Source organism: Rosa rugosa, chromosome 7 (assembly GCF_958449725.1).
Source record: "Rosa rugosa chromosome 7, drRosRugo1.1, whole genome shotgun sequence".
NCBI lineage: Eukaryota > Viridiplantae > Streptophyta > Magnoliopsida > Rosales > Rosaceae > Rosa > Rosa rugosa.
The window spans coordinates 14,188,277-14,214,551 of NC_084826.1; the positions used below are offsets into that span (position 1 = coordinate 14,188,277).

A 26,275-nucleotide genomic window follows, 5' to 3' on the forward strand; every position below is an offset into this window, starting at 1 on the left:
CACCGGGAATGTAAACAACAAACCCGGTAAGCCTTTCAGCCCGTATGAGTAAACTCAAATAAAGTGACTCACGTCACGCATGCTTATAATCTCTCAATTCGTGAGATGAATTAAAGAAACAACATTTAATTCCACAAAATACATGCTTTCACCATCTTAGCTTAACAAAAACAATATGCAATTATCACAACAAAACGTCAAGTTCAAATTAATCAATAACATGCTCAACAATTTCAACCCAACTAAAAACCCACATGCTCTGTCTCTCAATTCATTTTACGTCCCCACAATCTATTAGATCACTATTCCTTTGCCTCAACGGCACAACCAGGAAATCATACTCATTTCCCTCAACATAACGCGGTTGCCAAAATCATGTCATCCCAACTCATTTATCAGTCACTACAGATCACAACCCATAACTGTACCCACAATAAGAATTTAGCAAAATCAATAATCCATACATAGAAACTTAGTTCAGGAGATCACATGAAAACAAACAAAAGAAATCATATAAATCCCTGCATAGAGTTTAGTTCAGGAATTTACATTAAAACAAACAATACATAAAGCAGTAATCCCTGCATATAACTTAGTTCAGGAGATTACAATAAAGCAAACAATACAAAAGGCAGTAATCCCTGCATATAACTTAGTTCAGGAGATTACATAAAATTCAACAATTAGAAGGAAAAGGAAAATAAATGAAGAAGTCAAACAACTCACACTAAAGTCAATAATCACCCATCAACTCCAAACTAAAGTCGATAGTCGATATTCACCCATCGACTTTGACTAAAGTAGATGATCACCCATCAACTCCAAATAAACACCAGATTCGAAGATCAGAAAACGGTCACCCACAGTGACTCTAGATCCGAAGATCAGCAAACGGTCACCCATAGTGACTCCAGATCCGAAGATCAGCAAACATTTACAAAGAATCCCACATGACTCAAAATGTTACCCCAACTCAATTACTCTTTCAACACGACAAATCAACAAGCCCCTGATATAACGAATTTTCCACAAAGAGTAAACGCACAAAACCACATTCTGAATAATTCACAGTTCATACGCACATCACAATGTCACACCATCCATATATATATATTTCACGTAAATATATATATACGTAATCATTCACGCAGGAATGACCATTAATACCAACTATAGTTTTATAAATTATACTTCTGGAAAATCATTTTATATCAAAACATTGTTTTAACTTACCCATGAACCGTTGTCGATCAAGTTCATATATTTTAAAACAAATAATTTATTTTGATAAATATGATTTTGCATGCTAACAATTAAATCTACTAAATTAAACATAACTAATTTATCAACCGAACACCGTAAGATTTACTCACCACTAAATCCCGCTGCGTCTTCTCTTACAGCCGAGATAAAGTACATAACACACTCTATCAATCACCTAAGTAAAATACGGATCGAAAACGATTAAAGTTCAAACCCCCGTTGAACTAAAATCCCCAAAAGTAATGCCAATCGAGGCGAAACTTCATCCGAGACCACCCGAGGCCTCCGGAATACTTATACGATCAATATAAAAAAACTACAAGTCAATTGGACGGTCGAATCCTCACGGATCGAAAACCCTAAAACTTGGAAAATTCATAACATGCTCATACGATTTCCAAAAATTACAAACTATATATCGAAATGCTTGTATCGACGAATAGATCGCACTGAGGAGCAGAAACTGCCCCAGAGGTGGCCGGAACCCACCACCACAGTGGCGGCACCGCCACCAAACCAAAGTCAAAATTTGACAAAACTTCCAACATCAAAGTTCTTCATCTCAACTCCAATTGAAACTTTCATAACTACACCAAAGTCCAATTATAAACCAATCGGTCTAATTTTACCTTAGAATCCGACGGATCCGATGAACCCTAGTTTTGAATTCGCTCCAATTCGATCTCCACAGATGAAATCGATGCAATCCACCTTGGGGTAAATGATCTACGTCCCTTGGAGTGCAAAATCTCTTTTGGAACCACGGCCAAAGGTGGCCGGATATGGGAGAATGGAAGTCGGCGAATTGAGGCGATTCCGACCTCTTCTCGGACTTTTCTCGACGTCGTAGCACGAGCTACAGATCGACCCACCTTCGATTTCTTCCACAGAAGTGTAAAGGGCAGCAAGGCGAACACAACCCACCTTGGATCGAGTCCTATGGTGGCCGGAGGAGGAAGAACGAAGCCGGCGAAGTGGAAGGTGCGACGCGGGCTCGGGGAGAGAGAAAAGAGAAAACTTTCCCAAAATGGAAAGTCAGATTTTTCTGAAATTTTCCGGAAAAATCCCATATGTACCAAAATGGAAAGTTTTTCCGACAGTCATAACTTCTTCATACGAACTCCGATTTCCGCGTTCCGCATGTCCACGAACTCGTATCGACGCGCTCTACGATTTCCATGAAGGAAGCTCTCACAGAATCTAAACATGTAAAAAGTCAAACTTCGTAACCCCCTAAAACGTGCACTTCGAATAATTATTCGTCCGAAAATAATTCCACTCCACCCTCGAACCACGAAATCGTATAACGAACACTTTATTAATTCCCGGAAACCATTAGAAATTAATAACGAATTTCCGGGGTCTTACACTACTGCTTTTATGTATTAAGCTCACATTGCTAGGTATTCGATGAAAATCCTCGCATTGTAAATAGTATTAAACTTAGAATTTTCTTTTTATTTGTAATTGATTGTGTTTGTCATATGGTTTTGGTTGCTGAATCCTGTTTGCTTCCTGTTGATACTTTTTTTTTTTTTTTTTTTGATCGGGTTAGTTGTTAGTAACTCACACACCCATACAGTGGTATCCCAGCGCCAGGACACCTGCACCGACATTGCGGCGAAAGCCTGGCAAAGCCAGACTAATCCACTGCTTCCTGTTGATACTTGTGTTCATTCTTTTCCTTGGTACAATGTGATTCTCAAGATATATTATCTCCTTATCTCAGTTTTTACCAAAGCAACTATTATCTTCATTATACTGTTTCTATTGTCTCGCTCTCCACCACTATTTTTGCTGCACCTATATCGGCATCACGTACTAAACCTTTTCTTTTTTTGACAACTTACTAAACCTTTTCTTTTGGCCGGTCATTGCTTGCGTGAAAGCTCCAAAGTGCTGTGCACTTTATTGTGTTTTTCATTCCTCCTACAACCATCATCGAATTCGAATGTGCCGCTATCTTTCATTATGATTATCATCATCTACTGAAGTAGCATAGCTTGAATGGTATGTGTTATGAAAGTTCTATTTTATTGGACTAGTGTTTTCGTGTACTGAACTTGCATAACACGTATATTAGGTATTCGATGAAAGTCCTCACACTTGCAAATGATAAAGAACCGTCCTTTAGATCGCATTCATTATCTTAGAATTTTCGTTATGTGAAATTGATTTCAATTCTAATTGGCGTTTCTAACTTTGTGGTAATTGTATATTTTCAGGATAATTTTGATGAGTGCCTATGGATCTCTCAACTAATCAAACTTCAATGACTTCAAGCATGCATGTGGCGTCTAATTGGTTTTATCTAGCTACAATAGACGTCGTTTATATGTTGTCTAATTGTAGGGCTGTTGTGATTTAGCTTAAATCATGAACATGTAATGCGGCTTGATCGTGTGATTTGTTATGCTATGCTTCAAAATATTAGATCTTAAATGAGCTTATTTGGACTTAATTTGTTTAAGGTAATGACATCTATGACTTCATCTATCTCAGTCTCTTGCTTTACTCTTATGCCGATAGTTGAGCCAAGTACCTGAATTTGAGCTTCACAGATGTACCATCTTTATGCTTACCAATTACAACAAACTGATTTCTTAAAGAGGCGAAGAGTGTGGTGGATCATTTTCCTTTACAGATGCAGAGGTACCGGATCGATCCATAAAAGAAGGGCAGTTAGCTCGCTGGCAATTTGCTTATTTCCACCCATTTATGTTTTTGTCAGTTATATGAAACAGATGGACAAAACAAAGCGTTTTCCTTTTCTTGCAAACCAAACAAGCTAGGGAACCTAATCCCACTACTTTCGGTTCAGGTTTGGGTGGTGCCAAACTCATCCCAATTGCCGATCTCTCCTTAGAGACTACTCAATAGGGAATGCTCAATCTCTAGTGTACAGGGGTCCAAATTTTTAATTTGTGAATTTGATGTGAATTACTGAAAGAATTTCAACAATATATGTGATCAAATTAAGTTTTGGACAAGTAAAAAGAATCAACAATTAATCGAATGGTATCAGTATAAAAAAATTAAAAACAATGTCAAATAATCAATTGGGTTACAATGGTAATTTGCTCTAGCTGTTCAGTAATGGCATCCCACCAGAGCAGAGGCAGAGAAGACAATGACTTGTTCCTTCTTGGAGCTGGAAAATGGCAATTTGGTCATTTCGAGCCGCTCTTCTTCTGGCGCAGGAAGATTAAGATCTAACTCTAAAACACTTCTTGGCCTCTTGTTAGGTGCTTGAGGTTGCGGACTACTCAATGTTGGTGCTGTTGTTGTAGAGTTCATGAAAGTTCTGTGCCTCCTCATATGACCCCCAAGAGCTTGACCAGAGCTGAACTCAGCCCCGCACACTGAACACTCATGAACCTTGTTGCCTTTGCTATTGCCAAAACCCCTGTTCGATATTTGTAACGAAAGCGTTGTGCTTGTTGTGTTGTTGTTAAACCGACGATCATACTCATCTTGATCTTCCATACACGACAACGCTTTCTTCGGCTGCGCTTGTGTTGTGTTGATGACATTACTAGCCTTGGGTTTCTTGTGACTTGCTCTATGCCCACCAAGTGCTTGGAAAGAAGAAAAGCACCTGTTACATGTCTTGCACTCATACACATATAACCCAGGAGCTGTATCAGCAGCAGCAACAGCCTTAATAGGTTGTTGTTGTTGTAGTTGTTGTTGTTCTTGAACTTTTCGGATTTGTGTCTGACCCGACTGAGCCAAAAGTATCAAACAGTTTGCCATGTCTTCTTCTTCTTCTGTAGTGCTCATCTCTGTGAATTCAGCTGAGGTGGCCGGCGAGGCGGTTGTCTCATCATCTTGATCACTAACTCTAATTGGAGTACTAATCATACCCAATTGATGATGATGATGATGATCTTCAACATCATCACCACCACCTGGACTAGATGAGCTTGAAGCTGTCGTTGTTAACACAATCGGAGATGACAGCCTCGGACGCTTGGTGCGCTTTCCTTTGATGATCATCATCTGGTTCTGATCCTCCTCAAGGTTTGCAGCCTCCATCATCATCATCATCATCTTCTAGACACCGCCACCAGCACAACCTGGATCACCGGAACCTTTCAGATCACAGAGAGAAAGAATCTAGAGAGATATATGGTGGGTAAAGAATGAAGCAAACGTTTGAGAAAGTGGGGTGTAATTATAGTGATGAATAATGGTGGTGAGGAGGCGAGTTTCAAGTGGGAGTCTATAAAAAAGAAAAGCTAGTGTAGTAGTAACCGTGTATTTGCAATTGCCAACCTTGGCGTTTTTCCAACCTTGGAAGTTATATATAGATAGGCAATATATGAATTTCTATGTATATATCTGAATGATGCAGTGCACTATATATTTATACACATACAGGTGTGTATTGAGAGAGAGAGAGAGAGAGGGAGAGGAAGAGATGCAATGTAAGTATGAGGAAGCGAGGCAAGGAGTGAGATTCGGTTGGCTTTGAAGCAAACCCATTACTTTTTTCCAACGATTCCTTTCTGGAGTTTCAAAATTGGTTTGCATTGCAAGCCTGGACTACCACAGAATTTTTGCTTTTCTTGCTCGAGTGTGTTTTCTTTGTTTGCACAAACTATTTTTGGGGTTCTGAACAGTGAGGTTTAACTAATCCGTAAAACTGTTCGTACCACATTTGTCTATCACATAACTATTCGCTCACTAAAACGTCTCGCTTACAGACGTGATTAACAGTTCAGTTTAACTAATTTTGCTGTAATTTGTTGGTGGAGATCTTTTAGTGACTTGTGAGGAGGGGATTTTCGTATTATTGATTAAATCAAATTAAGCTGCAGTAGTAGCTACATGTGCAGTTGACCCACCCACTTCATATTATAGGGTAATCACTCTTGGATGGACATTAGACCCAAAAATCACGCCACCCCTATTATGATGATCCAATTATTTGATTGACATTTTCTGCTCCATTCAATCATTATAGTGGCCAATTAATTCACAGGAGTAGTAAAATAAAACATAAAGATAGATTTAGTCTAAGTATGCAATTGAGAGTTCAGATTAATAATCGAATAACATAACATGTCACATCACATATAATTGAGTAAACATATATTTCTTTTGTAATGTATTTTTTTCGAGCTAATAGATGAGTTGTACATTATACATATGACTTCTAAAAAGGCATGGTATGCTGCATGGATACTCAATCTCCTCCCATGATTGCGTAAAAACAATAACAGCAAGAGTATAAATACAACCAAGACAACATTATATTCTGGGAAACTGAAAGGGGAAAAGAGAAAAGTTTCTTCTCTAAGTATGTAGCAATATATACACTTTTACGTTCCTTTATTCTTTTCAACTCATAACACTTTTCAACTCTCAAGTTATGAACTTGTGAACAGCACTAGCAATAAAGTAGGGCTGGTCAGTTTATTATGTTTCTCCAAAAATGAACCAACCAATCGCAACAGAGAGAATTTTAAGAACAGTACATGAACTTAAGGCCACTCCGAATTTTGGTGGCCAACGTTTATATAACCCAAAATAAGTACATGAACTTTTAATCCCGACCCAGTTTTCATACATGCCGTCACTAACACCGTTAACATCTATGCCACGTGGCATATTAATAAGGCATGGGTGTTAACGGTGTTAGTGACGGTATGTATGAAAACTGGGTCGGGATTAAAAGTTCATGTACTTATTTTGGATTATATAAACGTTGACCACCAAAATTCGGAGTGGCCTTAAGTTCATGTACTGTTCTTAAAAATTTCCCATCGCAACATATGTTTCTAACTTCCAATCTTTTCAAGCGCTACATAAAGTAGGAAAACCGAAAACCCATACATACATGAAAACCATTATGATGAGTGACTCCGAATCTTTGGTGTTGAGTGTTCTCGTGCTTGTGTTAAATTATATGCTTGAACTTTTTAATTATTTTTCTACTTAAACATGAATAAGACATCGTTTAAATCCTAATACGACATCATAATATAAAATGTACGATCAACCTTTATCAAGATATAAACGAGTGTTGATACGTGTTGTTTTCCTACTTGAAATTGAATTTAAAAACGAAGGAAGAGAAGATTAAAAATGAATATATATATTTGTGGGCGGTGACCAAGTTGCAAGGGATGTAGTTGATGAGGTAGATAGTGTGAAGTAGATGGTGAAGAGGAATGGGTTTAGAAGGAGATCAGATTCTTGGCGTAAAGAATTATAGGGGGAGGAGGAGGGGTTGTGAAGGGCACGTAATAGCCAAGGCCAGCATCAGCAGTAGTTAGTGACCCAAAGTAAAGCATCAAATTCAATTATTGTTTAGTATTTTTTTGCGGTTTTGGTTGGTGACATAACATGGGGTTTGCTTCACTAATTCTCCTTTCCTATACTCTTCAATTTCTTGTATAATATATATCCATATTCCCACTACTAGTCTACTACTATTACTACTCATCCACCCTCCTCCAAAGCCTGCATGTATCCATGGTATTAAAATATCCAAGTTTCTATATATTGTATTGTCCGTATTTTGTATAGTGAGAGCACCCATTTTTCAGAATAATGACTTTCAGAGTTTCAGAGGATTGAAATCTTCACTTGACTTCACATGTGCCAGTCATACTCATGGGCAAAACTGAATTCTGCGGCTCTTGCCTATTGGAGACCCCATAAGAACATACAAAGAACAAGTCTTCCCTAGATGACCCTTGATTTAGGCCTTAACTTTCTGACGTGCATGTAGTTTTGACCTATTAGAATATGTATTAAAGTACATATTTGCTTCATTCATATGCTCCGTGAAACCAACTTCGGTGCTGATGTTAATGCTAATTTTGGTCATGTAGGAGTCTCAAAAAATTATGAATTTACTTTTTTTTTCTTCGGAGGCTTCCTCAGCTTTCAACTTTAACCAATTAAGTTTAGATTATAATTGAAATTTTGTGTTATAATTGTTTTTTCTTAAAAAAAAAAAAAGCACTAGAATAAGGTAGCTAGGCAGAAGCATATTCAAGAAAACATGCTTGATAAGTTGATAACCAAAATTCCATTATTCCTTCATAGATGTTCGTTTAGCATATAATTTACATTAGTTCGGACACCTAGGGATCATGACTTTATGCATGATTGGTATGGACACTGGACACATGTGAATATGTGATAGTGATAATGCAAAACCTCAAGCGAGCTAAGTTAATTAGGCACTAGCTTCCCGAGAAGTATGCCTGCCTTCTGGCTTCTGTCTCTTTAGTAAAGTCCTTCAGTCCTTGCTAAGGTAGCTATTAGGATAGGTTTAGTAGCTCACATGCGTGAACCATGAGACGAGTTTTTTTTCTACTCTGATTTTGCAAACCCCATACGGCATTCCCACTTAATGATTGAAGCTGAAGCACCTAATGGCCTCATATTAAGTCTTTCTACTATGTTAGTAAAGTGTCAGTAATATCTATGTGAGGGCATGAACTATGAAAGGTGTATTAATTCCTCTCTACATTTTAATGTCAATTGATGAATAAACTTAGGGATGACAATGGGGAGGGTAGGATAAGGGGATTAAATTATCATTCCCATATCCAACTTCATTCCTCATCCCCTTACCCGCCCCAATCCCCGTAATAAGTTTACCCGTCCCCATTGAGGATTAGGTCCTTGTACCGCGCCAATCTCCATTAACAATATTAGTAATTTATTATATAAAAATTCATACAAATAATTATGAATTGTAAAATATGAAGTTAAAATCAAACATCAAAATAAAATAAATTTCTTATTTCAATCAAGGAAAATTGACATGTTGATAAAGATTTTTTTTATTAAAAGAATCTTCCTTTTTTTGAACATATTTATTAACAGATTTTTTTTTTTTTTTTTTTTTTTTTGATCAGGTAGTTAACTGTTAGTAACTCACACACTCATGCAGTGGTATCCCAGCGCCAGGACACCTGCACCGACATTGCAGCGAAAGCCAGACTAATCCACTGCACCACAGACGCACGAACCCAAAGGGTCCCTCAAATCTGCTGGCCACGGGATGGAGCTGGGATTCGAACGCTAGACCTGGGGGTTCTAGACTAGGCCGTTCGACCAACACACCACACCACGTGGTTATTAACAGAATTTAATTAATATTGACAAAAAGATGAAGTTTACATAAATTTTTATTTATAAATAATACCAAAAATATAAATAATAAATAATATATATATATATATATATATATATATATATATATATATTATTTCATATAATTCTTATTGGGTGGGTATGGGGATGAGGATCAAAATATCATCCCCGTCCCGTACCCGATTTCAGAATTCAAATATTGGGGATCCCCATCCCCGTTACCCGATTTCACCCGAATTTCTCCCCGTTAGGGTCGAATACCCAATGGGTACCCTACCCAATGAGAATTTTTGCCATCCCTAAATAAACTAAGTAAATGGTTGCAGTGAAACAGTTTTGAATTTTCCGTAAGTTTAGAAAACATTTTTCATAAAGTTTTGCATATCATTTAAGTGGATTTTTTGTTTTTACCAAACTTAATAATAGAATGAAATATGTCTTTCACAACAATCATATACTTAGGCTCAGTTTGGCCCCGAGGTGATTGTGAGATTGTGACTTATAAAATAATTTAAGCAGTTATTTCTGTTTGGTAAAACAAAAGCCAGCAACTTAAAGTGCAATCTCACACTTTCCTATGCAACTTATGGAAGCTGCAAATACCATGCTTCTATAAGCTGGGCTTTTAAAAGCTGATTGACTTTGGTCATTTTATACACTCCTAGCACTTGTATTAAAGTTATTAAAGTTTACCAAACACTTAAACACTATTTTTTGTACTCACAGCATAGCTAAAATATATTTTGCCAAACGTTCAGCCACTTAATTTGTAAGTCGATTATTCTCCCAGCACAACTAAAACTGATTATTTAAAAAGCACAGCCACACTAAACTAGGCCTTAGTATATGTACAATTTGACGGACAGAATAATTAGTTAATTATGCTATGCTTCATATTGAAATTGTGCAAAGCTAAAATAAAGGGGGGAGTGAGCCTATTCGTGGAATTTCTACTTTTTGTGAGAATACAAATGTCTACTCATACGTGAGGTATTCTTCCCACTTACAAAGAATAGATCGATATCACTAAATCGAATATTAGTATGTCCTTGAATGGAATGACTTTAACTAGTTTCCTTTTCTTTCAGCCAAAACTTTGGGGCTGGTGCGAGCCCGACCCGGCCCAAGTGCCTAAAGAGCGCAACAGTAGTACCCTACTGGCCTCTTAAAACCCCTATTTGCGAAATCAGAAGAAGACGCGAAACGAAACCAAAAAGCAATGGCGGTTCCGGGCAGGGGTTTAGTGGAGGCTGACGACAACGATGACGAAAACGCTCTCTTTGAAGAAGAGGGTTTGGAGGACCTCGACTCTCACGCGCCTCCTCACCTACGCGCCATCGCAGACGCCACTCAGCTCGGCGACCTTGACGCCCTCCGACTCGCTCTCGGTACTTGTCGCATCTAAAATTCGCATACCCACTTTTGTTTTTGACTTGGGTTTCTTAATTCGTTGATAAAGTTCATTGCTTTGATTTGGGAATTTAGCCCAATTTTCATTTTGCTAGACTTGTGTATATCCATGACTTAAACCCAAGATTTGTACTGAAATAATGTTAGTATAGATTGGTTATATAAACTCTATTAACCTTAAAGTTAGGTGCTTGTGATGTGTTCAATGTACAAAGTATGGGATTTCATGTTTGCTCTCTTGGTTACTTTGTATACAAGTGCTTTTGAAATTAGTATCTTGTTTTGTTTCTGGGTGTCAATCAAATTTCAGATGATGTTGTTGGTGTTTTCGGATTTTTATGTAGATAACTTAGAAGGCAGTATTGATGAACCAGTGGAAGATGGGGACACAGCTCTGCATCTGGCTTGTCTCTATGGTAAACTTTCTTGTGCCCAGGTCAGTATGCGCAAGGTTTTATTTTTCATGTATGTTTTGGAAGTAAGGACTTTGAACTGAGAATAATTCGACTGATTGTTTCAATGTAGTTGCTTTTGGAGAGGGGGGCAAACTTGGAGGCTAAGGATGAAGATGGAGCTATTCCTCTGCATGATGCTTGTGCTGGGGGTAAGATATAAGAACTTGATACCAATTTTTAGTGTGAATTGTCTTTCAGTTCGTTATTTGACTTTTCTGCAAATGATGTATGCAGGATACACTGAGATAGTTCAACTTCTAGTTAACAGTGCTAATGACACCGAGCGTGTAAAGAGAATGCTAGAAGCTGTTGACGCTGAAGGTGATACGGTGAGTATAATTAATCACACCCTTCTTCTGTTTTACTAGGAATTTCTATTGGTGAAAAAACATTTCTTGAATATCCCTAGAACTGTATTCGAAGTTGTAATGTAGCCTTTCTTATCTATTCCACAGCCTCTGCATCATGCTGCCAGAGGTGAGCATGCTGATATTATAAGATTGTTGCTGGCTTCTGGAGCTTCTCCTACAAGGGCAAACCTGTATGGAAAGGTTCGTCGTTGAGTCCTATTTTGCTCTCTCTTATTTCCGGCTTCCTCTGCATTTGTGGTGTTTCTGATCAATTTTCTTTCGGCAGATCCCAAGTGAGTTACCAGAACCGAACACAGAAGCTAAAAGGATTTTGGAGGCTGCTGCTGGTGCTATGGCATACCAGTAGGTTTTACCTGCTGCAAAAAAAAAAAAAAAAAAAAAAAATCTAGATTTCATTTAGGTTGTGAGGCCCGCTTCTTCACATGGCTTCTATAGATCAGCAACACCAAAATGTGATTCATGGCCTCTTTGTTTATTATTATGAGCTTCAGAATTTAGAATATCAAATATATAAACTAGCACATTCTCTTCCTATTCAAGGTTTTCGGGATATGATGCAGTTTATTTTTCTTTTTCCCTTCTGATTCTTTTATCTGATCACGTTTTCAAAGTTTTCATTGGGACACTACATCAGTACAAATGTTTTGGACCTTCGGTCTAAGAACAACACAACTCTGCCTTAGCTGCTTGTTAGAGAGTGGCTTCATGTATCATTGAACTAAATCCCATAACCTTTAGACGGCCAACAACCTCACCGACACAGATCCACTGCCAGACCCAGCGCATGAACTAGAGGCCACCATTTGTCCCCAAAAACCAAAGCACCAATGCGTAACATTAGCAGTGCACATTTCAATGCAGAAACAATAGAACACTCGATCATTCAGTGAAATCACAATGAACAAAGAACTCTCAGACTGTAGGGCGACCGATCGTATATGGCTGGCAATGTGGCTGTGAGTTATGGGCAAGTAACGCATAGTTTCAAGCCCTAGTTTTAGGTTTAAACCAAGACGAATCTTCAAGTGGACAAGGAACAAAGGATCAAACCTCAAAAATGAGGTAAAATTCATAAATTCGAAAGAAACAAATAGTCATAGTCCCAATAGAATCATTTGCTCTACCAATAGTCAAATAAGAATAGAGCGTTTAGACTAAAGATTTTTTTTATTTTTTCATCTCTCTTGGAGACGTACAATAACCCTAGTAAACGAGTATGGTATATTCCTAATAGGAATGTTTGACTCACAGTAACAAAATGGAATCCCTAGTTCCCTACTGCGGACCAAAGAGCGTGATATCTCGATTCTTAAGAGGCTGTAATGGTCTTGCATTCATCCCATGCTGCATTCAAGTTAATCAAAAGAAGAACTTAATAAAATGTGATTCTTATTTTGATGTGTAGATGAGGTCAGTCAATAAAAATATGTTACTTACATCGACTTGTTCAATTAGCCCCAGCTGTTCTATTGAAACAGAATGTACCTGAGATGAAAATGTGAATCTTACTACAAGAGTTTCGAAGAAAAACTTTGTTAAGGTGAAATGAAGAGGAGGTCATTGTACCTCTTCGTATACGCTCCAAATAACTCCTTCAGTGCAAGGAGGGGTCGTCAGTGAGCCCATATATCTGTAAAATCGTGAGCTTGGCCATTTTATTAAACTAGGATCAATCACTCCCAAGCGTGCCTCCTTTGTGCCACTTAGGGAGGATACATCGTTGCTTATCTGAAAGAAAAAAAAGGTGATGGTAAAATTATGCCACTAGTTTCCTAGTAACCAATGCTATACATGCAGCCTATTCTTTTTCCATAGCACAACTATGATATTTTGAGCCTTAAATTTACCTTTGACAGGAAAGGATCGGGATTGCCACTTTGGTATAGGAATGCGACTACAGCCACATCGTTGTTCTGGCTTTGGTGAACCATGTGCAATTCCAAATCATAACTGATAAAAAGAACTCTGCTTAGACATATTTGAAGAAGTATTTTGGATTTTACAAACAGAGAAGCAAAGAGAAAGAGAAACCTTCTGCCATTAATGAAATGTTCAGAGGATCTGTGCCAATGACATCTTTTGAGCAAGTAATCAGTGCCATTTATTTGAATTGATCCAGCATCACCCTCCCATTGAATCTGCAACAATTTAATATAAACATAGTTAAGAAAAATGGAACAGGAAAAGGTAGCGATAATGACACTCTGATGTTACTTGTGATAGCTAAAATTGGAATTCCATTATCGTGACCTAGAAAAGATTGTAATGAATAATATTAGCTAGGCACTTCCATACCGAAATAGCATAACCTTCATGCTTCATAGTTGCATTTGAAGGCTTATAGCTCATGTTAAGATCATCTACTCTTGAGATTGCTTTTCTAGCATTCGAAGGCAACAAATCTACTGGCGATTGTAATTTTCTATCTTTGCATTCCTTCCATTCTTCCTTGAGCTCTCCCCAGTGCTCTGGTCCCTTGGGGCTCCCTTGCCTATAATCATACCCTATTTCTTTCACTGCACCAAAAAAACAGAATGAGCTCAGTAGGTAGTGATTATGATGATGATGATGATGAATTCATGTTATTGTATATTTTGGCATTACCTCCTTGGCCTCTGACGGGTCTGATGGGGTGCCCGGACAGAAGAAAAAGAGTGAAAGCAATGAACTGAAGATGGACTTTCTTTGATTTAACCATCACTACGTCTGCAATGAATAATGGATGTAGCATTAAATCTGCAATACTAAATTTACAGCTATTGCATAATGTAATCAATTCATATCCGATGCTAACTCTACTTGAACATACATTCACAGATTCACTTCATGTATTTGGTACTCTAATTCAACTTTCTTATTGAGCAATGTTGACAACCTATAGGGAGATATATATCAAATGCTATAACAAAGACTTGTAATCCTGCTTTTTTTGGCGTGCCAATCTTTCATCGGTACATATTCATCTAGGTATTTTTAGGAAAACTACCAGCCAGTCAGGTACGCAAGTCAGTACACCAATAACTTTCAGTAGTAAAACCACCAGAGGAGTTTTTGTTTTGAATTAACTCAATAACTCCCTATTCAAACAAACGTAAAACAATGACATCCCATCTTTCTAGAGATATATAAGAGCATCTTTAGTCATGCTAACCATTTTGACTATTTACTCAAAATAGCTAAAATAAAGATTAATAGAGAGCCACTTAGCAGTCTAGTGCAGCTGCTAAAATAGATAAAAAGCTAAACATGCTCTCCAAAATAGCTAAAGAGCAGAAATAGAGAGTCTGCTAAAGATGCTCTTAGGAGTCTAGTGCGGCTGCTAAAATTGATAAAAAGCTAAACATGCCTTCCAAAATAGCTAAGGAGTCAAAAGATAGAGAGTCTGCCAAAGATGCTCTAATGATATTAACAAGGATATAATAGTATCTAGAAACTAGTTAATTGACATCTTGAATAAATTCACTAAACGTTCGTAAATAAATTAGCTTATCAAAAAATATATGAAAACTGAAAGGTTGGGATTTATTTCATTTCAAATACAATACGAGAACAATTCTCTCCCTCTAATGAATTCTCTAATTTGGAAAATCTAGAGACTATATTCTTAGACTAATCATTCTCCCTAGTACCCCAACGTGGGGTTTGCAATTTCGCATGGGATTATTTTACTTATGCAGGATTATCATAAGAAAGTAATTATCATGTAACTTTTGTAGCCCCGCAACATCTAATTAAGTTCAATTCTATTCTCACTAGGGCCTGTTTTCACTTTTCTTCTTTCTGGGAAGGGTATACCCCTCACGCAAAAGACTGCTAACGTCCTAATGAGAAGCTAATATCGTCTAATTCTAATTTTAAATTTTAAAAACAAAAGAAGAGAGAATAGAAAGTAATATTAAGGTTGGAAACTTGGAATACGTGCACAATGAATTTTATGAAAGTGTGAAGACTGTTGAGAGTGTTAATGCAAACTCAATCATATACGTGGACAATTGAGAGTACTGTTAATGCAAACTCAATCATATATACAAGGATCATTCACAAACACTCTAGATACAAGTCATACAACATATGTTATATATGTGGTCAATATATCAAAGAGATCGAAGAATACTAGCCTTGAGTGTTCACGTTGTTGATCTTTGGGACTTGGGTCTTTTGCTTCTCACCAAGGTCGAGTTCCTCCAATGGGGGACTGGTCCTAAAATATAGACATAAAAGTAATAGCACATGTTACCGGAAATAAGAAGAACATAACTCTTAATAGGCTGTTGTAAAAGCGGCTATATTTTTCATTTTAACGTCAAAAAACTCAATTACAAAGATGACAAACTCTTACTTAAATAGCATAAGAGTTTAATCAAAATTAAGAAAAGTAATAAATGAAAAAATAACAAAAGAATAATAAATCTATCCAATTAATAATAAAAATACCGTTATATCTATGCGCGTAATTATAAATAAAGATATGAGAAAGAAATCAGAATTCATTTGCTGTCAAGTTTATTGTTGCCTTCGGCTGATATTAAAGTTATTTCAGATTTTATTAAATACATTACGTGTTTATCTTGATTGGCTGACATGTATTCAGATTGGTTGAGTCAATTAGCAATTAACTAGGTTGAGATCTACCTAGTGGAGGTTGGTATATCTAAGTTGACTATATTAAGATCTACCTAGATGGTCGTATAAAATATGTAGTAAATATTGACTTAACTGTATTAATACCTAGTGGGGGTAAGTTACAAGCATCCCTGGTTCCATTTATGATTTTCGAAAGCATATTGTTAAGTCAATTAGCAATTGACTAGGTAGATCTAGAGCAGGGAATATGGTCTTGTTTATTTTTAGTCATTTATGTTTATCTAAACTTAATTGTATATGTTGTTTTCAATTGCAACAAGACAGATCTACCTCCACTAGGTAGATTGACTTAACTTCAGATGGTCGTATAAAATATCAAGGTGATCCCAACCTAGTTAATTGCTAATTGACTTAACCATATGCTAATTGGGTTCAGACTGGTGGAAACACCATCCAGAGAAACGGGGATGCTTTTAAAATAATATAGACCATCCAGAGAAACGGGAATGCTTTTAAAATAATATAGACCATCCAGAGAAACGGGAATGCTTTTAAAATAATATAGAACCAGACGTGAGGCTGAGCAGTGGTAAAATTGGCAACAAAATTGAAGCCTACAGTAGACCTTGTGAGATAGCTAGCCTTGCACACCATGACTTCAATTCACTACTAAGATAGCCTTATCATGATGAAAGTTTTTCAGTTATGGACAAAGGCCAAAATTGACAACACTTGGTAATAGACTTGTGTTAAAGCCTTAAAGAAAAACACTGTACCGATAGACATCAGTGGAATTGAGACGAGTAGTGGTAAGACCGGCAATAAAATTGAAGTCTATAATAGAACTTGTGAGATGGCCTTTCACATCACCACTTCAATTCACTAAGATAGCCTTATCATAAATCATAATGAAAGTTTTCCAATTATAGGATAAAATTGTCAACATTTGGTACTATACCTGCAGTAGAGGCTTAAAAGAAAGGAAAACTGTACCGATAGACATTAGTGGAATTAAGACGAGAGTAGTGGTAAGACTTGCCACAAAATTGAATTATATCATAAACCTTGTGAGATAGCCTTGCACACCACGGCTTCAATTTACCACTGAGATAGCCTTATCATGGTGAAAGTTTTCTAGTTATAGGACAAAATTGACAACACTTGGAGTAAAGCCTTAAAGAAAAGGAAACACCATAAAAATAAACATTAGTGGAATTGAGACGAGTAGTGGTAAGACTGGCAACAAAAATCAAGTCTATCATAGACCCTTGTTAAATAGCCTTGCACACCATGTCGAAAAACTCTGTATTCATCTGTTTATCTAATTATATAGCTCTAGTATGTAAATATATGACATCATGTTTTAGTCAATTTTAATAGAAATAGTTACGTAACGATCTTTTACTATGTTACTTGAATCTAGTATTAGTAATACTTGCACACCTATTTTCTTTTCTTCTGTTCCATCTTTTCTTCATGATGTTATTGATCATGAACTATGTACTCATTAGTTTTTTATCTGTTCAATAAAGTTTGACTCCATTTACCTCAAAAAAAAAAAAAAAAAAAAAAAAAAAAATCCTAATACTATCATGAAAATACTTATGTTTGTATTTCTTAATATACATGCATGTATACAGAAAACTACGATATATATAGCTAATATTTAGATGATTAATCGACATAGTCGATATCTACCAAATCAATTCAATTTTTTTGATAATATTCGATTTCGATTTTATCAGTTTCGACTACCAAAAAGTTGGTTTACTAAATTTAAAATATCGATTGATATTCCGTTGGTTCTCTACACACATTGTCATGTGATATGTGCTTAGCTGAAAATTCGTAAGCATTAAGATCTCAAAAACACTTATGTCGACGATAACACCGTCGCTAAAAGTATCAAAAACAAAACGAGCTTGTAACCATTTCTCCTTTTCTGAAGGTACTCATGGTCCTAATGTTTCATTCTCTGGAAAAGTTCACAATAAACTTGATCTTGAATGGCGATGTGCTGTGATTGTTAAGCTAATGGGAAAACCAAACTCCACTAACACTTTCAATTTTTTGTTGAGAGGATTGAGGCGTAAATGGCAGTTGAAGGGGGGTTGGCAACTGATTGATCTTCCTAATGACTATTTTATTGTCAAATTCAATCTGGATGAGGACATGAACCATGCTCTTTGTGGAGGACCATGGATTTTATCTGGGCAAACTTTGGTGGTTCAAAAATGGAGGCCAAATTTTGATCCAATGACTGAGCATATTGGCAAAATGGCTCTCTGGGTACGAATTTGTGGGTTACCTGTTAAATTCTTCAAAAGCTATACTGTTGCGGCCATTGGTAAGATTCTTGGGACTGTTGTTAAGGTTGATCAGGTAACAATTGGTCAAACTAGGGGCAAATTTGCTCGTGTGTGTATCGAAGTGGATCTGAGTAAACCATTAAGGCCATTTGTGGAAGTGGAAGGTGTTGCTTATGGAGTTGTTTATGAAGGTATATCTATGATTTGTTTTGAATGTGGATGTTATGGTCACGTGAAAGACAAATGCCCATATGTTCATCAGGAAAATGGTTCGAAAGATCAGACTAATGTAGCTGTCATAAATGAAAATGTAATTGTTGTTGCTGATGGATCCCAAACTATTGCAAGAGAACAAGACATGGAAACTAATCAGAAGGCCTCTGATGTCCCGTCTTTTTCGACTAGGGTGCTGAAAGGGGATATGGGGCCTTGGATGTTAATGACATACAAGAATAAAAAGAAGGTTTCTGCTGAAAATGGTGGTACTAAGAAAGCTCAAATCTCTGGTTCCAGGTTTAATGTGCTTCAGGATGACAATGGTGATGAGCATACTGATAATGGGGGCTCTGCTACAGTTGGCGCTAGACCTATTGTTACACCCACCCCTCCCATTGTTAAAATTTGGAAGAATTTCCAAGACAAGGCTTTGAAGAATACAGAATTTAAGATTATTAGTGACAAGGTTGTTGAAAAGAGCAAGGAATTGAAAATTACTGGTGACAAGGTTGTCGAAAAGAGTAAGGATAAACAAGTTATGAATGAGAAGACACAAAGGCTAAAAGCTAAAGTACCTGCTAGGCTCCCAATGAAGGATGTATCAAACAAAGTTGCGGGATCATCTAGCAATCGATCTAATGCTACTATGAAGTATCAAAGGAAGCACAGAGCAATTAGTTCTCCGAGAGTTACTAACCTCGATCCTCATGTCCCATTTGTGGTTATCCAGGAGAATAATGTGCAATGTGTGTCTATTCCAGCGATCTTTGGGCATTGTCCCCCTGAGGAACCTATGATTGGTGAAGATAATTCAGTAATTGAAAAGGTGGTTATTGCTGCTGAATGCTATGCAGGGAAGACTTTTGCTGAAAATAGTGATCTATCACATAACGATGATTCTCCTTCCCATAATGAGGAAGGCATGGTTTCTTATGCTTAGGGATAAACCCCTCCCCCTCCTTTTAGTTTCAATGTTTAAATTATTATGTTGGACTGTGTGTGGAGCTGGAGGTAAAAAGTTTAGATAAGCTATTACTGATCTCATCCATTTCCATATGATGGATGTTTTGATTGTTTGTGAACCTAGGGTTCCTTATGCAAGGGTCAAGAATTTTCTTAGAAGAAATGGATTTCCTGATGCTGAAGTTGTGGAGGCCCGCTGGTTTTCAGGAGGTGTGTGGATTCTTTATGATAAGAACAAAATTGGAGTCACTTTTATTGACAGTAATATTCAATCTGTTACTGTTCAGATTTCAGTAAGTGGTTATCAAGACTGGGTTCTCTCTGCTATCTATGCTAGTCCTACTAATTCTATTAGAAGTGTGCTCTGGGATTACTTATCTTCCTTTGCTAAACAATGCAAGCTGCCTTGGTTAATCATTGGGGATTATAATGAGCTTTACTGTAGTGCAGATAAAAATGGGGGCTCACTTGTTGGAAAATTTGGTGGATTGAGAAATTGGGTTGATAATTGTGGAATGATTGATCTTGGTTTTTAGGGACCAGCTTTTACTTGGACTGATAAAAGGGTCAAAGAGAGATTAGACAGGGGTTTTTGCAATGACCTTTGGAGGCTTGCCTTTCCGGAAGCTTTTGTTCAACATCTACCTCGAATGAAATCTGATCATTGCCCTCTTCTCCTTCATTTCAAGTCCATCGTCACTGCTACTAGAGATAATAAGCCATTTAGGTTCCAAGCTATGTGGCTGAATCATGAGAATTACTTCCAGTTTATTAATGATCATTGGTAGGGTTATGATGGAAGCCTTTTGGAGAAATTGAGTTCCCTTGCTTTAGATTTAAAAGAGTGGAATGTTCATGTCTTTGGAAATTTATTCAGTAAAAAAAGGAGAATCCTAGCTCGTCTCGCTGGGATCCAAAAGAGTCTTGCAATACAAGATAATCCTTTTCTTAGTCAACTGGAAGGTGAGTTAATCAAGGAATATGGTGTTGTGAGTGATCAAGAAGCTCTATATTGGCAACAAAAGTCTCGGGTTAAGTGGCTTCATGATGGGGACAATAACACAAAGTTTTTCCATATGTCCACTATGGTGCGTAGGAGAAGAAATAATATTAAGGGTTTGCTCGACAAGAATGGCAGTTTATGTACTGATTTTAATACCATGAAATCCATTGCTGTGGAGTTTTTTGAAAATTTGTTCACTTTCAAGGTTGGTGGAGATTCTCGATTTATTATTCCTTGCCTTTTCCCTACTTTGACTGAGAATGACGTAAGAATGATGAGCAGAAATGTCACTGGTGTTGAAGTGAAAAATGCAATGTTTAATATTGGTGGTTTGAAAGCCCCGAGTGCTGATGGGTTTCCTGCCCTTTTCTATCAGAAGCATTGGAATATTTGTGCTAGCGAGATTACTCAAATGGTGACACTTGCATTCCAAAGTGGTAAGATTCCTATGGGACTTAATCATACTTTAATTGCCTTGGTTCCCAAAGTCTCTAGTCCTCAAGATATGGCTCTTTTTAGACCTATCAGTCTATGCAAAATGCTGTATAAAGTGATATCTAAAGTGTTGGTTGCAAGAATCAGACCTTACCTGAGGAATCTTATTAGTCCTAACCAAGTCAGCTTTGTCCCTAGGAGACATATCTCTGATAATATAGTCATTGTTCAAGAAGTTCTGCATAAATACCAACATTCTCATGGTGGAAAGGGATTTATGGCGTGGAAAATTGATTTGTCCAAGGCCTATGATAGACTAAATTGGGGATTTATTGAGACAGTTTTGGTTGAGGCTCAATTCCCCACTTTCATTGTTAAGTTAATTATGGACTGTGTTTCAACTACAAGTTTTCAAGTTTGCTTAAATGGGGAACTTACTGAGTCATTTCGAGCCAGTAGGGGGATTAGACAAGGTGATCCCTTATCACCCTATTTATTTGTCTTGTGCATGGAGAAACTTTCACATTTGATTAACTCTGCAGTTGAAGTGGGTCAATGGAAGCCAGTTCGAGCTTCTGGTTCGGGACCTTTTATTTCTCATCTATTTTTTGCAGACGACTTGATCCTTTTTGCGGATGCAAGCTGCGAACAAGCAAGGATTCTTAAGAGATGCTTAGATGTCTTCTGTGATATTTCAGGTCAAGAGGTCAGTTATGATAAATCTATTTTATTTTGCTCTCCTAATACTTGCAAGGTTTTAGCTGCAAACATAAGCAAAATTTGTGGTTCTAAACTTACTTCTAATCTTGGTAAGTACTTGGGAGTTCCTTTGATACATTCTAGAGTTACTAAAAGAACTTATGCTCCTGTCCTTAATAAAGTTCAGAGTCGTTTGGCTGGTTGGAAGAGCAAGATGCTCAATTTAGCAGGTCGACTTACTCTTATTCAGGCTGTTACTAATTCTATCCCGGTTTATACAATGCAAACGGTGAGGTTACCTGTGTCTATATGTGATGCATTGGACAAGTGTAATAGAGATTTTTTGTGGGGAGACTGTAATGGCAAGAAAAAAATCCATCTAGCTAACTGGGACTTGGTTTGCCGACCTAAGGAGTTTGGTGGTTTGGGAATTAAAAAGGCTAGCATGATGAATCAAGTGATGGTTGCGAAAATTGGTTGGAGAATGGTTCAGGAAGATCAGGGCTTATGGCGTCATGTTTTGAATAAAAAGTATGTTAAATCTGTACCTCTTCTTAATCCACTCTACTCTTGCCATTCCGGATGCTCCCGTACTTGGAGGAGTATTATCTTTGGTGTGAGTTTGTTAAAACAAGGTTTGAGTTGGAGAATTGGGGATGGTTCATCCGTCAATTTCTGGAATGATAGATGGTTACCTGATGGACCGCTTGTTCAATTTCTTCCTGATGTTTCTGATTTTGATTTACATATGCAGGTAAGAGATTGTTGGTCTATTAATGGGTGGAATATGGAGTTCCTAAGGTTACACTTTGATGATGATATCATTAATAAAATTGTTCAGATTCCTCCCGGTTTTATGGGAAGTGGACCTGACAAACTTATATGGGGGTGGCACTGCCAACGGTCACTTCACTGTAAAATCGGCCTATCTTACTCTTGTTCAGGATGAGAATTTTACTACTTTTCCCTTGTTATTTTTGTGGAAGCTCCCTATTCCATCCAAGCTAAAGTCCTTTTGCTGGCTTTTGTGTCATGGTAAGATTCTTACAAACGTGGAGAGGATGAAAAGAAGATTAACTAATAACCCTCTGTGCTCCCTTTGTCATGTTCAAGATGAGTCTATCCTTCATCTCCTTAGAGACTGCCCAAGTGCTATGAGAGTTTGGAATGGTATTATATGTCTGGATTCTATCTCTAGAGCCATGCAATTGGATTGGAAGGGCTGGTTTGCTGCAAACATCCATTGTAATTTTCGCTGTTATGGGGGCATTAAATGGTGTACGGTGTTTATTTTTAGTTGCTGGTACATATGGAAATGGAGAAATAAGGCGATTTTTGATGGTGAGTTTCATGTTCCTTTTAATCCCTGCAAAATCATTATTGAGGCAGCCAAAGAATGGACTACTGCTAATACTAGTGGCCTGACCTCTGCGCAAAGGACTACTGTGAGTTTGCATTGGGAGAAACCCCCAATGAATTGGATTAAACTTAATGTTTATGGTGCCAGAAATCATGCAGGTATGATTAGTGCTAGTGGAGTTGTAAGGGATCATTCTGGGTCTTGGTTGTGTGGGTTCTTTGCTAACTCCGGGTGTGGTACTGTGCTGCAAGCTGAATTCTGGGGTCTCCTACTTGGTCTCAAAATGTCTATTGATGCTCATTATCAACATGTGTTGGTTGAATCTGATTCTGAAGTCCTTGTCAAGTTGATGAATGATGGTGTGGATGCTTTGCACCCTTTGAAGTCTGTGATTAATAGTTGTCAGGCTCTTCAAAGGCAGTTTCAAAGGTGTGAAATAAAGCATATCTACAGGGAAGTAAACAAGGTTGCTGATGTGTTGTCCAAGATTGGATTGGATTCTGAGATTGGAGTGCACTTCATGATGCAGCCTCCTCCACAAGTTATCACTATTCTGTTGGATGATTTGTGTGAAACTCCTTGTTTTAGGAGCATACCTTTTATCTAGTTTCTGATTGTTTTCTTTTGCTGGGCTTTTGGCCCCCATTTAATCAAAAAAAAAAACATTTGGCTTTCCTTATCTTCTCTACACTCCCGCCAAATGTAAAGGTACATTTCCTCATGGATATACATGTCACTGTAAGCCTTCAAAACCCACCTCTCCCACCCAAACAGTTCCACACCAAAAGACTTCAACTTGCTCATAAAGCAACACGCCAAGCTCAAAAACGACTATGCAATCCTCTCAACCTACACCCACATGGAGTCTCTAGGATTGGCGCGATAACTCCTCTCTCCCTCTCGTTCTCAAAGCCTGTGCGCGGCTGAGCGCCTTCGAGAGAGGGAAGGGGATACATTCAAGTATTTGGAACTCGGGTTTGGATAAAGATGTGAGGATTGGGACTGCCCTTGTTGATTTCTACTGCAAAAGTGGGCTCATTGAGATATAAGAACTTGATACCAATTTGTAGGATGAATTGTCTTTCTATTCATTATTTGACTTTTCTGCAAATGATGTATGCAGGATACACTGAGCTAGTTCAACTTCTAGTTAACAGTGCTAATAATGACACCGAGCGTGTAAAGAGAATGCTAGAAGCAGTTGACGCTGAAGGTATACTGTGAGTATAATTAATCACACCCTTCTTCTGTTTTACTAGGAATTTCTATGGTGGAAAAAAAAAATCTTGAATTTCCCAAGTACAAAGTTGTAATGTAGCCTTTCTGATCTATTCCACAGCCTCTGCATCATGCAGCCAGAGGTGAGCACGCTGATATTATAAGATTGTTGCTGGCTTCTGGAGCTTCTCCTATAAAGGCAAACCTGTACGGAAAGGTGCGTTGAAGAGTCCTATTTTACTTTCTATATTTTCAGGCTTCCTCTGTATTTTCGGTGTTTCTGATCAATTTTATTTTGGTAGATCCCAAGTGAGTTACCAGAACCGAACACATAAGCTAAGGGGATTTTGGAGGCTGCTACCGGTGCTATGGCATGCCAGTAGGTTGTACTTGCTGCAAAAGAATTCTATTAGGTTATGAGCCTGCTTCTAATTTCCGTGGCTTCTATAGATCAGCGCGCAACACCAAAATGTGGTCATGGCCTCTTTGTTTAATATTACTAGTTTCAGAATTAAGAATATCAAATATATAAACCAGTACATTCTCTTCCAATGCAAGGTTTTCGTTTTTCCTTTTGATTCTTTCATCTGATCACCTTTTTGAAGTTTTCATTGGGACATTGCATACTACTACTGTTTTAGTATAAGAATAACACAACTTTGCCTTCGCTGCTTGTTAGAGAGCGGCTTTATATATCATTGAACTACATCTTATACCCTTCAGAGTTCAGATGGCCAACAACCTCACCAACACAAATGTCTGATTACACGCATTTTTATGCATGTAATTGTGTCTAAGATATTAGAAATAAGTTAATCCTCAAGTCAATTATTATGTAATTAATCTATTTTTATTTATTTTGTAGTAAATAAGCGGAGGTGCGGAAACGAGATAAAATGTCGCCAAAATTGAAGCAAAGTGGAATTTTCGACAAAAGAGCAAAATGATGGATATCTTAATTAAGCAATTACTTGCTTAGTTAGTTAGCTAATTAAGCTTAATTGGCAAAACATATGCAAGGATGATGGGTTAATTACCCATTGGTTAATTACCACTTGACATGTGGCAATCATTAACCTATTCACTCATTCGCCAAACCCATCAGCACGTGCCTCCTTATTCATTTCATCCATTTTTGCCTTCTCTCTCGGACGCAAGCTGAATCACTCATCAATTAAGTGACCCAATCATTATTCAAGCCCAGCCCATGGTCTAATTAACCACCCTCTCTTTCTTCGACCAACGCAGCCACCAATATATATACCCTCATTCACCTAATCTTGAAGAAGCTAGATACCTTCAGCGCTGCACAACAGCTTTGGGGAGGGCTGCTGCCCTTCCACTCCTTCCGCTCCATTTTTCCTTCTTCTTTTTTATAATTTCTTTTGAGATTTGAAGAACTACTCACACAAACCTTCAAGGATCCATCAAGGGGCTCAATATTCAAGATTCAATATTTGGGTATTTTGTGGGAGTTGTAATTCAAGGCTAGTCATGCTAACTTTATAGCTATTTGTGACTATACTTGTTTTCTCCTACACTTCTCTACTCTTTACTATTTGAATTTTGTAATTTTGATGTTCATGAATATGGGTTGTGAATAGTTATTTTTGGGAGCTAGGGTTTCTAACTCTAGCTCAATTTTAATGTAATGGACATATTTTCAAGTGATAAATAATGTATTTTCATATGGGTGCACTCTAATTACTATGTCAATTGATTCTTGATGCATAAATTTTAGGGAATTGACCACTCTCTTTGTTATGTTTAGAGATTTCAGATTTGTGTTGTGTGATACAATTGGTGGTTCTTTTGTTCACTAACTTCATGTAATTAGTGTGGTGTGTCAAGTAGTTGCTTAATCGAGA

The 26,275-nt window shown here is 37.5% G+C and overlaps 4 protein-coding genes across 4 annotated transcripts; 2 read left to right on the forward strand and 2 right to left on the reverse strand.

The window, feature by feature from the left end:
• Window positions 1–4,230: 4,230 nt before the first annotated feature.
• On the reverse strand, window positions 4,231–5,788 carry LOC133721190 (zinc finger protein ZAT5-like). The gene has a single exon (XM_062147733.1). The coding sequence runs from the start codon at window positions 5,314–5,316 to the stop codon at window positions 4,354–4,356; it is 963 nt and encodes a 320-aa protein (XP_062003717.1). The 5' UTR covers window positions 5,317–5,788; the 3' UTR covers window positions 4,231–4,353.
• A 4,753-nt stretch (window positions 5,789–10,541) lies between these two features.
• On the forward strand, window positions 10,542–12,197 carry LOC133721437 (uncharacterized). The gene is made up of 6 exons (XM_062148054.1): window positions 10,542–10,772; window positions 11,139–11,230; window positions 11,320–11,398; window positions 11,484–11,578; window positions 11,705–11,800; window positions 11,886–12,197. Exons 1-6 carry the CDS (start codon window positions 10,604–10,606, stop codon window positions 11,964–11,966), a joined length of 612 nt encoding a protein of 203 aa, XP_062004038.1. The 5' UTR covers window positions 10,542–10,603; the 3' UTR covers window positions 11,967–12,197.
• A 698-nt stretch (window positions 12,198–12,895) lies between these two features.
• LOC133722886 (alpha carbonic anhydrase 4-like) lies at window positions 12,896–14,318 on the reverse strand. Its single transcript, XM_062149745.1, has 7 exons — window positions 14,225–14,318; window positions 13,916–14,136; window positions 13,652–13,758; window positions 13,468–13,570; window positions 13,187–13,348; window positions 13,058–13,105; window positions 12,896–12,964 (listed from the first exon to the last, which is right to left on the reverse strand). Exons 1-7 carry the CDS (start codon window positions 14,316–14,318, stop codon window positions 12,896–12,898), a joined length of 804 nt encoding a protein of 267 aa, XP_062005729.1.
• A 5,469-nt stretch (window positions 14,319–19,787) lies between these two features.
• On the forward strand, window positions 19,788–24,742 carry LOC133722887 (uncharacterized). Its single transcript, XM_062149746.1, has 8 exons — window positions 19,788–20,192; window positions 20,481–22,583; window positions 22,671–22,732; window positions 23,127–23,730; window positions 24,062–24,218; window positions 24,313–24,402; window positions 24,545–24,624; window positions 24,710–24,742. Exons 1-8 carry the CDS (start codon window positions 19,788–19,790, stop codon window positions 24,740–24,742), a joined length of 3,534 nt encoding a protein of 1,177 aa, XP_062005730.1.
• Window positions 24,743–26,275: the final 1,533 nt, after the last annotated feature.

Coding starts and splice junctions, on each gene's coding strand:
- LOC133721190 (XM_062147733.1), bottom strand. CDS start 5,316: ATGATGATGATGATGATGGAGGCTGCAAACCTTGAGGAGGATCAGAAC.
- LOC133721437 (XM_062148054.1), top strand. CDS start 10,604: ATGGCGGTTCCGGGCAGGGGTTTAGTGGAGGCTGACGACAACGATGAC. Junction 11,399..11,483: donor GCATGATGCTTGTGCTGGGG/GTAAGATATAAG, acceptor TGATGTATGCAG/GATACACTGAGATAGTTCAA. Junction 11,579..11,704: donor TTGACGCTGAAGGTGATACG/GTGAGTATAATT, acceptor TCTATTCCACAG/CCTCTGCATCATGCTGCCAG.
- LOC133722886 (XM_062149745.1), bottom strand. CDS start 14,318: ATGGTTAAATCAAAGAAAGTCCATCTTCAGTTCATTGCTTTCACTCTT. Junction 13,759..13,915: donor ATGAAGGTTATGCTATTTCG/GTATGGAAGTGC, acceptor AAATTGTTGCAG/ATTCAATGGGAGGGTGATGC. Junction 12,965..13,057: donor GGCTAATTGAACAAGTCGAT/GTAAGTAACATA, acceptor ACTTGAATGCAG/CATGGGATGAATGCAAGACC.
- LOC133722887 (XM_062149746.1), top strand. CDS start 19,788: ATGGATGTTTTGATTGTTTGTGAACCTAGGGTTCCTTATGCAAGGGTC. Junction 23,731..24,061: donor TGATGCAGCCTCCTCCACAA/GTTATCACTATT, acceptor TGGAGTCTCTAG/GATTGGCGCGATAACTCCTC. Junction 24,219..24,312: donor TGTTGATTTCTACTGCAAAA/GTGGGCTCATTG, acceptor TGATGTATGCAG/GATACACTGAGCTAGTTCAA.